Source organism: Serinus canaria, chromosome 5 (assembly GCF_022539315.1).
Source record: "Serinus canaria isolate serCan28SL12 chromosome 5, serCan2020, whole genome shotgun sequence".
Taxonomy (NCBI): Eukaryota; Metazoa; Chordata; class Aves; order Passeriformes; family Fringillidae; genus Serinus; species Serinus canaria.
This window is the reverse complement of record NC_066319.1, coordinates 5,154,295-5,165,719: the sequence shown is the minus strand read 5'-3', so window position 1 is coordinate 5,165,719 and position 11,425 is coordinate 5,154,295. Positions and strand designations below refer to the sequence as shown.

The 11,425-nt window shown below is 39.6% G+C and overlaps 1 protein-coding gene across 3 annotated transcripts in view; it reads right to left on the bottom strand.

Moving 5' to 3' along the window:
* Positions 1–28: 28 nt before the first annotated feature.
* Positions 29–11,425, bottom strand: part of USP47 (ubiquitin specific peptidase 47) — a 51,003-nt gene continuing 39,606 nt past the window's right edge. For all 3 annotated transcript variants that reach the window (XM_050974792.1, XM_050974793.1, XM_050974794.1), the window contains exons 20-28: positions 9,549–10,332; positions 7,746–7,921; positions 7,511–7,591; positions 6,370–6,485; positions 5,558–5,676; positions 3,970–4,100; positions 2,586–2,633; positions 2,372–2,502; positions 29–1,427 (exon numbers count right to left, since the gene is read on the bottom strand). In XM_050974792.1, the coding sequence (XP_050830749.1) occupies positions 1,253–1,427; positions 2,372–2,502; positions 2,586–2,633; positions 3,970–4,100; positions 5,558–5,676; positions 6,370–6,485; positions 7,511–7,591; positions 7,746–7,921; positions 9,549–10,332 (1,761 nt within the window). In that variant the 3' untranslated portion in view covers positions 29–1,252. The remainder of the gene's footprint in view (positions 1,428–2,371; positions 2,503–2,585; positions 2,634–3,969; positions 4,101–5,557; positions 5,677–6,369; positions 6,486–7,510; positions 7,592–7,745; positions 7,922–9,548; positions 10,333–11,425) is intronic.

The window sequence follows — 11,425 nt, the reverse complement described above, 5'->3', positions numbered from 1 at the left end:
AGCCTTTAATGATTAAAATAACACAACAGAATGAACAAATGTTTTATTGGCATGTTCATTGTTGTAAACAGCATCTGGCATGAAAAAGTTTACCAAAATCTTTTGATTGTTATAAATTAGGTGGTTTTTCCAAAAACTATGGAGAATTGTTCTCTATTGATCTTTATGGACCAAAGCAAAAAATTGCTGTTCCTAGGCTTTGCAATGAAATCATGTTGACTGCATCAGTCTTTGCACCACAGCCTGAACTACCGAGTTTGTACGTTGAGGTGTTAAGAGGTTGCCCCAATATTTGACTACAAAGAGCTACGGAATCAACTCTGGGAAAAAACAAACTGACTTTCAGCAGGTGGAGAAGATGCAAACTCGTAATAGTCTTAAAAACAAAATGTACAAAAAGTAGCAGAACAGAACGAAAACTTCATTAACAAGGGGAAGTACAAGCCTAAAGTACCCAGCATCGTCAAACATAAAATGAATACAGATTTAAATAGGCAACTATACTTCCAAATGTACACAATGAATGTTGATATGTGTAAAGAATAGCATGGTAAATAGCTGAACTGCAGGTCTGGTAAATGGATAGGGCAGATTTTATTTATTTACACATTGAACGCAATACACTAGAGCTGCTCATCGGTAACCTATTAAAAACCACTTTACCTTACAACAGCACTTCTGCAAACAAACAAGGCCTGCCAGCAGCTTCCTGCAGACACCTCTCTGACCCCTGTTTTATGGAAGAATATTCTAGAAGCTGACACTTGCAGCACTCCCAGGCCCGGCCCTTCCCCGCCGCTCCCCTAGAACCGATGTGTTAACGTTTACTCCGGACTCTCTGATGAGGTAATGCGTGTATCAGTGAAACAAACAGAGAAAAGGATTCTTTCATGGCCTTTGCACAGCTTTTATTATTAAGCTATGAGTATCCCGTTGGAGGCTAGTTTCACTAGCTACTATGTGCACACTGTCCTCAACAATTTCCACTCGTTTCCCTCCCCGCCCACTTTTGAGTTCTAATCTTTTATTTGCACATCCCTTTGAGCTTTACAGTACATGTGACTATAGTGCACAACATGATTCCAAGTCCCACGGGGCCAGCGGGCCCTGCCTGCGGCCGGCCCCGCCCGGCCGTGCTGGTGGCAGCGCTTTACACCTAATGAATGTCCTGCCGTAATGGCACTACACAGTAGTAGTGAACCTTTTGATTGGAAACAAAAAAAATTCCCCAGGGAAAATGCTATAGCAAGTATCAGTCTTGAGTCAAATCTTTATTTGGTGCTCCATCCAGATAAATTTTTAGTGCTTTTTCTTTACGGGGAGAGTAGGTTACCCGGTGTCCAGTTTTCTGGAGTCTGCTGCTTTCTTTTTTCATCAGTTCATTTCTTTGCTCATCTGTTAATTCCATTAATTCTTCAGTTTTATCCCTAAAATGTAAACATATGTTCAAATTCAGATCAATACAGTAACCGCAAGTAGACTTCTGGGGTTTTTTTGCTTGGAGCAACTCAGTAAAAACCACAACTAAGCATAACATTTCTCAGGGATTGCTTTATTCTGCAGGAACAGGCAATGTGTCTAAACCTGCTTTTCCAGCAGAAACATTCAGTGCTCTGCCTGACTCCAAACCAGGGCAAGAAACAAGCCCACACTCCTCCATCTCTCTTACTCCTATTCTTTACGGACAACCACAGCTCTGCTCTGCTTTTGGTCTCAGTGTCAACAGCTGGAAGCAGAGTGTCAGCCAGTCCTTACCAGATGTTCAGTCACTTTCATCAGGACCAGCACATTATTAACCAGCTGCTTTTCCCCAGCTCACATGCAATTATGCAAATTGCCACAGCAATGTGTCCACGAGGTTGCCCCAGCAAGTTTAGGAGAAATGACAATATTCCAGCTCTCAGTCCTCAACTCCCGCCCCCAGCTGATCAACATTTCCCACATTTAACAGAATTTTTAGCATAACAGGCTTTTTAAAAAGAATCCATATTAATTTCTCAAAGGAATAAACCTAGACAATGAAATCCTTGCTCTCCAAAACCTACAGCAAGACTCTCACTAACTCCACATGGGATATGGTTCTATTTTAAGAAATTAAATCCAGATACACACTCAAGCATAGCAACTAGCTTTAATTTCAGTGGTTCAGGAGGGAGGATTGAGTAAAAAGATGCAGTTCTTGTTTTCTTTACCTTAATTAATATTCAGGCTTTTAGGAAGCTGAGGAGCACAAATATTTCAGCTGAATGTTTCAAACCTTTTCTTTAAGGTAACAAAGAGTATTTTATGTTCCTGTCCATTACATCACCCCACAAATGTCAACCACAGGGGTTTTTCTGCATTGTTTATTTTACTGTAATGAAATACATACCTATAAAATATTACTGCACCATCATCACAAATGTACAGGGGCCAGACGTTCAATGTAGATACTTTTGGATTCCAGTCCAAGTCTTGATGAATCTCTAGTATGGAAATGTCACAGGGAAAGGTTCCTCTGCCCTGAAAAAAGCAATTACTTAGTGAATACACACAATTACACATCTGTGCCATTAAGAGGTTAAAAACCATAAAATTTTACTTACCTTTGCAAATTCAATGTTTTCTAAGGGTATTCCACTTATTTCACTTAGCTGTGAAGAGAAATGGTGGGTTTAATAGTATTCCAAAGCAACATTACAGAGTGTCTACATAAAGTGAACAGTTGCCAAATCCAGAAGTTGAATTATCTGCAAGTCCTCCAGTGTACAAAATTAAAGTGACAAGAACACATTCTTAACATTTCTGAAGTTACCAGTGTGTGTCACAAGTGACGCCTGCTGTGACAGCATTTCATCACACTTCTCTTAATACTGAAGGGGAGACAAAAAAAGTTCATAGAAACAATTAATTAATAGCATTCAAGTTCCAAGATACAAAGAGACCAAATGCCTCATGTTAAACCCTGTGTCACATGGAAGGTGTTATCCAGTCAATCTGGGAGCAGGCACAGCTGGAAAGAATGCAGCACCAAGACCCACCTCCACACACCTGCACTTCCTACCAGAACTTTAAAAATAAAATTGCTCCCTGCACATCAACGCTTAAGGCAAGAAATAAGTGCAGCCAACTCTTCCTTCAGACACAAGTGAGGAGGAATTCTTGGCTGCATGCAAGAACCTGCAGCCATGACTTCATCTCTACCTGAGGAATGCAAGAAAGCAGTCTACAGCTTAACCTGTGTATAACACAAACCCAGCCTGTGAACTACCACCCCTCATTTATCAATTCCCAGGGTCACTGACACCAGCATTTTTACTGTCAGTGTTTACTGGTATTTTGGCTTCAACATCCAAGGTGGCCTCCTAACAACTGGGTATTGCCACGTATAAATCAACATTTCTCCAAGTGTGGAACCCTGTGATACACTGAATTAACAAAACAGTCTCACATTTCTGCTGGCATGACACAGGTCTGCTTCCCCGTTAGAGCATCCTGGCCTCAAGTAAAACCAAACCATACCACAGCCACACTGCTTTCCAACCAAAACATAGTTCAGCCTACTTCATACAGCAACACCACCCCTCAGCAACAGCTGGCAAATTCAAACAGGAGGAGGCTGAAAGGTTTGGTATTTTGGAATAACAAAATATCACCTCGAAAAAGCACCAGGAGGCAATAGCTCAGCTTTTCTTTCATGTGTGGTTTTTGATGATAAGGGACAAAGGTACTATTAAGCTGCTTGACCTTCAACATGTGACTTCTTTTTCTGCATGTATTCACTCAAATACTTTTCAGAGCAAACTAAGAAGTAAAGTTGATAATTCATGTGGTTTGGTAGTGGGATGGGATAGGTTATCTGTTCCTGGGGAAAAATAATCACCATGCAACAAGATTTTTGGAGCTATGACATCCTTGTGCTTCCCACCAGAGAACATCAAAAAGGCTCTTGGTCATCACAAGAAACTTGCATCACATTACACATTTTACCTTCTCTTTTAATTCTTCAACACTGCTGCTTTCTAGTACTACTTCCTGGAAAGAATCCAATTTCATCTCTGACGGCCTCCATCGTCTCGATAAAACAGCAAGTTGTGACATGGATTTCATCTTTTCTACTCCTAGCAGAGAAAGAGAAATTTTTTGTATTAATGTTGCAAAATATCCTATTTTAAATGAGGGTTTGTCCCTAGCTTAAAGATACTCTACTAGGGAAGACATGCACTAATTAAGTAACGCAGTGTGCTGCAAGCAGTTCACTTGTAAAAAAGGGGAAGAGGAAAAGACCATGATTTAGCTGAAGTTTTCTGTTATCAGCTCCTATAAATGAATTTTTCTTGGGCACAATCTCCTTGAAGCCACAGGCCCAGCTCAGTTACCCACGGCAGATCTATCCCCCTAACCAGAGGCTGACTCCAGATCTGGCATCTGCATGAGACCTTCCTCAGCTAGCTGGTATTTATTCATGTGCTTCACCCCCTTTTACCATGTGCTTTTCCCTTTTAACTTCTAGATTTCCCTCACCAATTCCACACTTGTTATTGAAATCTTCTTTCCACCCACCACCTTCAAGAGTTTTATTATGTGCTGCCTTTTTATACCTTGTTCCAGGTTTCAGAGCTGTCTCTGGCTGATGGAACAATACTGTTGATATTACAATTAGATAAGCAGAAACGATATCCAAGGGCTGATTTATTTTTTATTTTTAATTAGTCTATAACTTTAATTAATCATTTAGCATGCAGAATGATTACACATTCATGTCTAATGCTTAGACATTCATGGCTAACATTACATGCTTGTTTGGCATGAAACTGCTGCAGAACACTTGGCAGCCCTGTAATCCACAACCTGTCTGTGAGTTAGGTGGCCTACAGTGTGTAAAGCTGCATCTCCAAGACCCAGTCCCTACAGAAACAGTACAGCAGCCATCTAAATCTAATAAAAATTTTGAATGCAAAGTTTGAACTGCAGCAGGAACCGATACAAATGTCCATAGGAATCTGCAGGCTTCCTAAATCTCCAGGTTAATTTCAAATTTTGATACTTTCATTGGCATAATTCTGTTAAAACTGAAAATACCAGAATTGAACACAGCTCCCAAAATACTTGACTAATAGCTAAGTGAGACTTCTTAAACCAGGTATGCCTAGGAAGAAAATTCCTGAGTGAATGGAATTCACATTCCTCACCTATACATTAACTGCAGTATCTGTTAATCTAGAGGCCAAAGAGCATGGCCCACTTTCCTTACCCTTAAATTACACTTTTGAATTCAGAATCAAAATTTTAAGTGTATATGCAAAGGAATGCTTAAGAAATGGCATAATTTAAATTATATTTAAGCAGAATTTCAGAAACATTCTGCTCTCTAATATTTGATTCCAAAATTGTTTTGACGAAGAGCAGCTCTGGGTCCAAATTCCCTCATGACAGAAGTGTTTTCAATCCTGTCTGAAAATTACTAAATGACTGAACTGCTGTGCCAACTTAAATTATACAAATGCATTATGTACCAGCATGCACATATTTCAGCTACCTAGTCATCACTAATACTAATTTAAAAAGAAATCATTACCATCAAGTATTTCTAAGAAGACCTCCCAGTTGCTGGAAATATTGATATCTTCTTCATAGATATGATAATCGAGAAACACAGTGCCTGGATTCTTCCAGGTTTTCTTTCGTAGGCGAAACCTATAAATACATCACAAAAAGGCCCAGTGAGTTTCTATCTGCTCATGAACACTTAGCACTGGCAGAGATCAAAACTGAGTATTTTCTGACAAAACTGAAACACTACAACTCATTGATTGTAGGCTTGGTGAAGTTTAACAGGAACAAGTTTAATGCTCAGAAGAAGTCCTGACAGCAGGGCGTCACTGCTGGCTTGGTGCTGAATCCTTCATAAACTCAAGGGAAACAAGTCTGTATTGCACTTGTTCAATGCAGGAAATATGTAGGGATTTAAAGGAAGAAAACCATTTCCTAATTAGGGATTACCCAATCATGGTAAAGGGCAGACAGCCCAGATCAGTGCTGTACACACACACCATGATGCTGCACAAGCACTTTGCTGCAGTGATCTATGCTGGGCTTGCATGTAGAGAGCAGGTGGCTCTTTTAAGAGCTGATTTACCTAATGTTCCCCTTTCTGAAGGAAATCATCATTAGAGAGATCTAAAGCTGCAAACATGTTGCACACAGGCAATTCTGTATAAATATTATCCCCTACAGAATTCATTCTGCATGAGATGAAAGCCAAGAATTGCTGAATTAGTGTTTGTATTCACAAACTGATTCAAAGACCACAGCTTTCATTATTTTCTTTCTCCACAAGAGGAGAGAAATCCCCAAACACATTCTAAAATGATATTTCATCAGGTTTACCTGTCAATTGTCAAGTCTAGGCCACATTGTTCTCGAAGCTGAGGAAGCAGCTCCTCTTTGGACTGTCGGACAGTCATTCCTTTAGCAAAAACTGCATCTAGAAGAAACTTGCAGGGCTGTGAAGATAAATAAAAAGAGATAAAAGACAGAATTCTTTTGAACAGAAAACTGCACCACTGTTTATGCTTTGTGACCATCCACCTGGCAAAAAGATCAGTAGGTTTCTGGTTACCAAGGCAGGCAATGAATTCATTACAATGGGGTGTGACTAATTAGTGTAGCAGCAGCCCTTTGGCAGGGCACTCCAACCCTCTGCCTGCCTGGGCAGAAACACTGCCTTGCTGTGCTGCTAACTGCTACCATTACACTCACATTGACACAATGGCAAAGCAGCTTTCCAATTAAATAAGCCACATCATCATAAAAATGCCACTTCTTGGCTTTCATGATCAGATGCAGCTCCATCCATGGAGTTTGCTTTTAAATTTATCTTATTCCCTGCTTTAGCAGTTCACCTTAGTCTCTTATTCATTATTAATACAAATTCTGCAGTTTTGTCCAAAAAATAAAATTAAAGTGCACACAGAGTCAACTTCTAAAGACTGCACTCTATCCAGTCTACAGTCTATGTAACCACTTCTGTATTTTTCATGTCCCACAAGATGTAACAAGCTTTTGAGCTGCTTTACTGCAAGAGAGGCACTTTTGTTTCAGCCTTGCCTTATGCAGAGGGACCATTACCCAGAGAAGCCTCCTGACAAGCACTATCTGCAGCACATGAATGGATGAATTAGATCACTTCAGCATCACTGAAAACCACAGCCACAGCAAACACAGTTTCTTCTTTGGAGAGAATGCTACATGACTGTCACACATTTAAGGGAAACAAGGAAACAATTCACTTGTCCTCCATTTACAGTACAGAAATAGAGACACTTGAGAGACAGTGTAAATCACATTCCAGCTGCTTACTTGGAACAGAAATAAGCTCAAACTTCCCTTCTAAATCCTTTCTAAATCCCTTGCAGAGAAATATGAAGAAAGGGAGTTTCATTTTTTTTCCAAGGTTTCAAAGCAAAACCTTGGCCAAGGCACATATCAATATTTTCATGAATCAGCCTTGAAACATTCAATGCCTTACCTCAGGCTCATTTACCAAGAGCTGATAGACTTTAACTCTGTATTCACCCTTCTTAAGGGCTCTTCCAAGTCTAATAGTTATCTAGAATGCAAAAGGAATATCCGTCAGAACTGTATCAAAATCAGAATTGTATTTTGTAACATGCTACCAGGACCAAAAGAATTATTTCACCTGCTGCAAATTATCTATATTGTACCAACATACTTTCAATGATTCAAAATAACTTCTAAATAACCTTATTGTCATCAGAAAATGATGAAAGGGTCTCATTCAGCCGAACACTCTCAAACTCTTGATTGCTGGCATAGACTCTAAACACTTTGAAGTGAGAAGATGGAACTCCAACAAAAGGCTCCAAGTGTTGCTTGAAGGCAGACAGTGTAATTCTTTTATCAACATGCACCATCAACCCTAAGCAAAAATAAAGATAAAAATGGTATGAAACACCTTGCTATCAAAAAAAAAAAAGCACTCTCACATACAATTTCCAAATATTCAGAGTTAGCACTTGCAGCAAAACAGTACTGAAAAGGTTGAATTCAGGCTCATGGTACATTTACATCTTATCTAATGATGTTATCATAACATGTAAAAGCTTTGCTGTATTTTAAGTGGTTATGGGCAGATATTTCTGGGGGACACAGCAGTTCCAAACTGCCCTGGCTTGCATTCAGCAGAGCAGTACCTTGTCTGTTCAGAAAGAAAACAAACAGAACCACATGGAGCAACTGCTAAATCCTGCTGCAGCTTTCTCTGCCTCAAAGGACAGGGAACTGCTCTGGTGCTGGGACTGGCTGGGCACAGCCCACCCAACCCCTTCTATATTCCTTCCTGGCTTTCAGCACTAAAAAGGGTAAATTCTGTGTTCTGGAAGGCCACAGGGTATCACAAGACAGGCTCAAATCCAGATTAAGGGACTTTTTCATGGAATAATGTTGTAATCAAGGAAAAAATGTAGTAACATTAAATCCTGGAACGTAAAGGGAATAGTTTACCTTTAGAAATTGTGTTTCTTAATACATGCAATTTGTACTACACTACAAACTATATCATGATTATGTAACTTCACAACACTAGAATAAACTATTCAAAATAATGAAGTGAACAAATAAATTATATGAATTATACTAAAAATAAATAAAAGCTTTCCCCTCAGGATAATCGTTTCTGTGTACTATGTGTACTATGATAACATCAAAATTACTGCAAACAACAGTTCCTGAATCCAACTAGACCAACCAAAACAAAACAGGGACAAATGAAAGCAGTTCAGAATTAGCCCTAAGGAAAGACCATTCCAAGCTAAAGGAGCAATTTTATCAAAGCTTTAGTAGAAGCAAATAAATTTCTTTGTGAGAAATTCTTCTTTATCTATTATTATTACAATCAAATTTCTGGATTGACATGAAAGCCTTTGCCTTTGAAAATATTTATCTTACATCCTACTATTCTTTTTTTATTATTCTGTTAGTTATAAAGCACATGCAGGTACAGAGTGTTGTTGAAATTATTCATTTTTTATGACAATTATACTGAACTTGTTTGGACACTTTCATGTCAGCTATATGCCTCACTGGACCCACAGAATTTCAGTTAGTGAATTAAATTATCAATATCAAGTATATCTGAATTTTCTTTACAGTCAAATGACTAAGGCTTTTCAGATTTGTTAATCTAAATGGTAACAGAAATCTGCTGTTTTAACCACATTCAATAAGTGCACTGTGAAACAGGTGAATCAGCAGCAGCAGATGCAACTATGATCCTTTCACTAGAAGACAACTCAGCTTGCTCTTCAGGGAACACTGTCAATACACTTAAGTAGAGGTTCAATTTTCTTAGAAACAAAAGAGCAAGACACTTTTCAAATATGTAATCACTTTGCTGAACATCACATCCTGTCTGCATGTTCATTAGCTTTAATTTGACGTTATAATCAAGTTTTTCAATACTGCCATTAGACTTTTTTAACACAGCATATGAATTCAGTAGTTAAACCCACAGAATTATTTCAAGACACTTAAAAAAGAATACATACATTTCTGCCCTTCTCCTGAACCCTCCTCTGCAGTGTAGGGCTCTGATTTAAAGTACATATACTGCGCTTCCCCTCTGCTCTTGCCACTTTCATCATATTCACTGTCTGTTCCAGAATCCTCTTCTGCTGTGTCCCAGGTTTCCTTCTTGCCCTGATTGGCCTTTGATCGCCTGCTACTCGTGATGCTGTGAGAGTCCAGCCCGTTGGCCAGGGGCAGGGGGGCATTGTCCACGTTGCACAGAGTGTCACTGCTGTGGCTGGAGCTCAGGATGTCACTGTCCACTGAACTCGTACTCCTGTCGTTATTGACATCCGAGTCCGACCGCTCCTCGGACTGCAGATTCTCTGGATCAGAAATCTGAATTTGGTTGTCGAGTTCTCTGTTTTCTGCTGATGCTGAAGAGTCTATTTCATTTAAAGGCGACTCAATGTTTTCAAAATCACTGGCTTCTGTGCTTTTGCTGCTGTCTCCATTATCTCCCTCCTGCTGCTGCTGTTGCTGCAGGGACAAGCTTTTAAGTTTTTCAGTGCTTTCTTCCAAAATTGCCTCTACGGATTTCATATTACCTACAGGTCCTTTTACTCTCTCACAAGGTTCCTCCAAGTTGCCTGCAGCCCCAGCAGACTTCTGATAAAGAGCCCGTCTGAGCTGAGAGCCAGGAGCTTGCTCTGGCAATGAAACGTACAGTCTGATGGTGTTTGCGTGGCGATCCAGCAGCTTCCACAGCTGAGAGTCTGTGTATGTCACATGGCGGTCCGAGCACTCTGAGCTTTCAATGAACACCTGAACAGGAAAGAAGTGTTGTACCATGTAGTGGCATTTTCAAAAAATGCGACAGCAAACACAGGGGTGAGCACACATTAGAAATAATGTCATCAAGAAACATCACCTTTTATCAAGATGTTAAAATACACGCTTAGAAAAAGACAGACCAAGGAGTCTGTAGCATAACAAAGATTTTACTTCCTCGTTTTCACAACCATGTTAAGACTGGAGTGAACTCTAAGCATACTGACCAGCTGCAGGTAGTTCTTAAAACTATCTGAAGCCTCTGCTAATAATTTTAAGGTAACATGTTAGGCATATGCACATTCAGAAACACATTCAGAAGTGGATTCACAGATCACTCCATGTACACCCTTCCCTGTGCACAGCCCTGTTATGGCAGCAATGAGACCCACCACTGCAGCAGACTGTGTCTTTACTTTCTAGTACAGTGTCATAAGGAAGTTTTAAAGGTATACATGTTCAAGCAACAGTGCAAATTAAATGTCTCTCTCCTTTGTCAAAGGGCTCCATGTTGAAGTGACACTGATTGAGAAAGGCCTCTAAGCAACTGAGTAACAACTCAGTGCCACTGCTCTGCTCAGCTGTGAGCCATCAAAGCCTTCCTTAATCTTCCTTCATCAAGATGATTTAACACTGAGCTTCAGCATCAGAGACAGAGGATGTGCAAAAAGTGGTAAAACATGGGCTATTTCTACTGCAGTATAAAAGGGCAATGTATGCATTTAAAATGTTAAAGTTATCTGAGTGCTAAGTTGCTCTTCTTCTGAATGCATCATCCAATTATTACTGGAAATATTTATTAGAAGTCTTCTTTGAAAAAATAACGTAAATTGTCCAGGGGGAATCTTCACAATGCAAACTACTGAATTTAAGATAGAAACCCACCAAAAACTTGCTTTTAGTTTTGACATTTCTTTTTTAAGAAGTTTAATAATACTAAGAGTAGGTACAGTTGTTCAGGTGCTTTTACCAAACACATCCAGGCTTCATAGCAATATACCAATCTTTGCTCCCTAAGAATGCTTGACTTTAAACAGTCTTCTTCACAAGGCTGTTAAGCTCAGCATCATCTGAACCAGAGTAACAG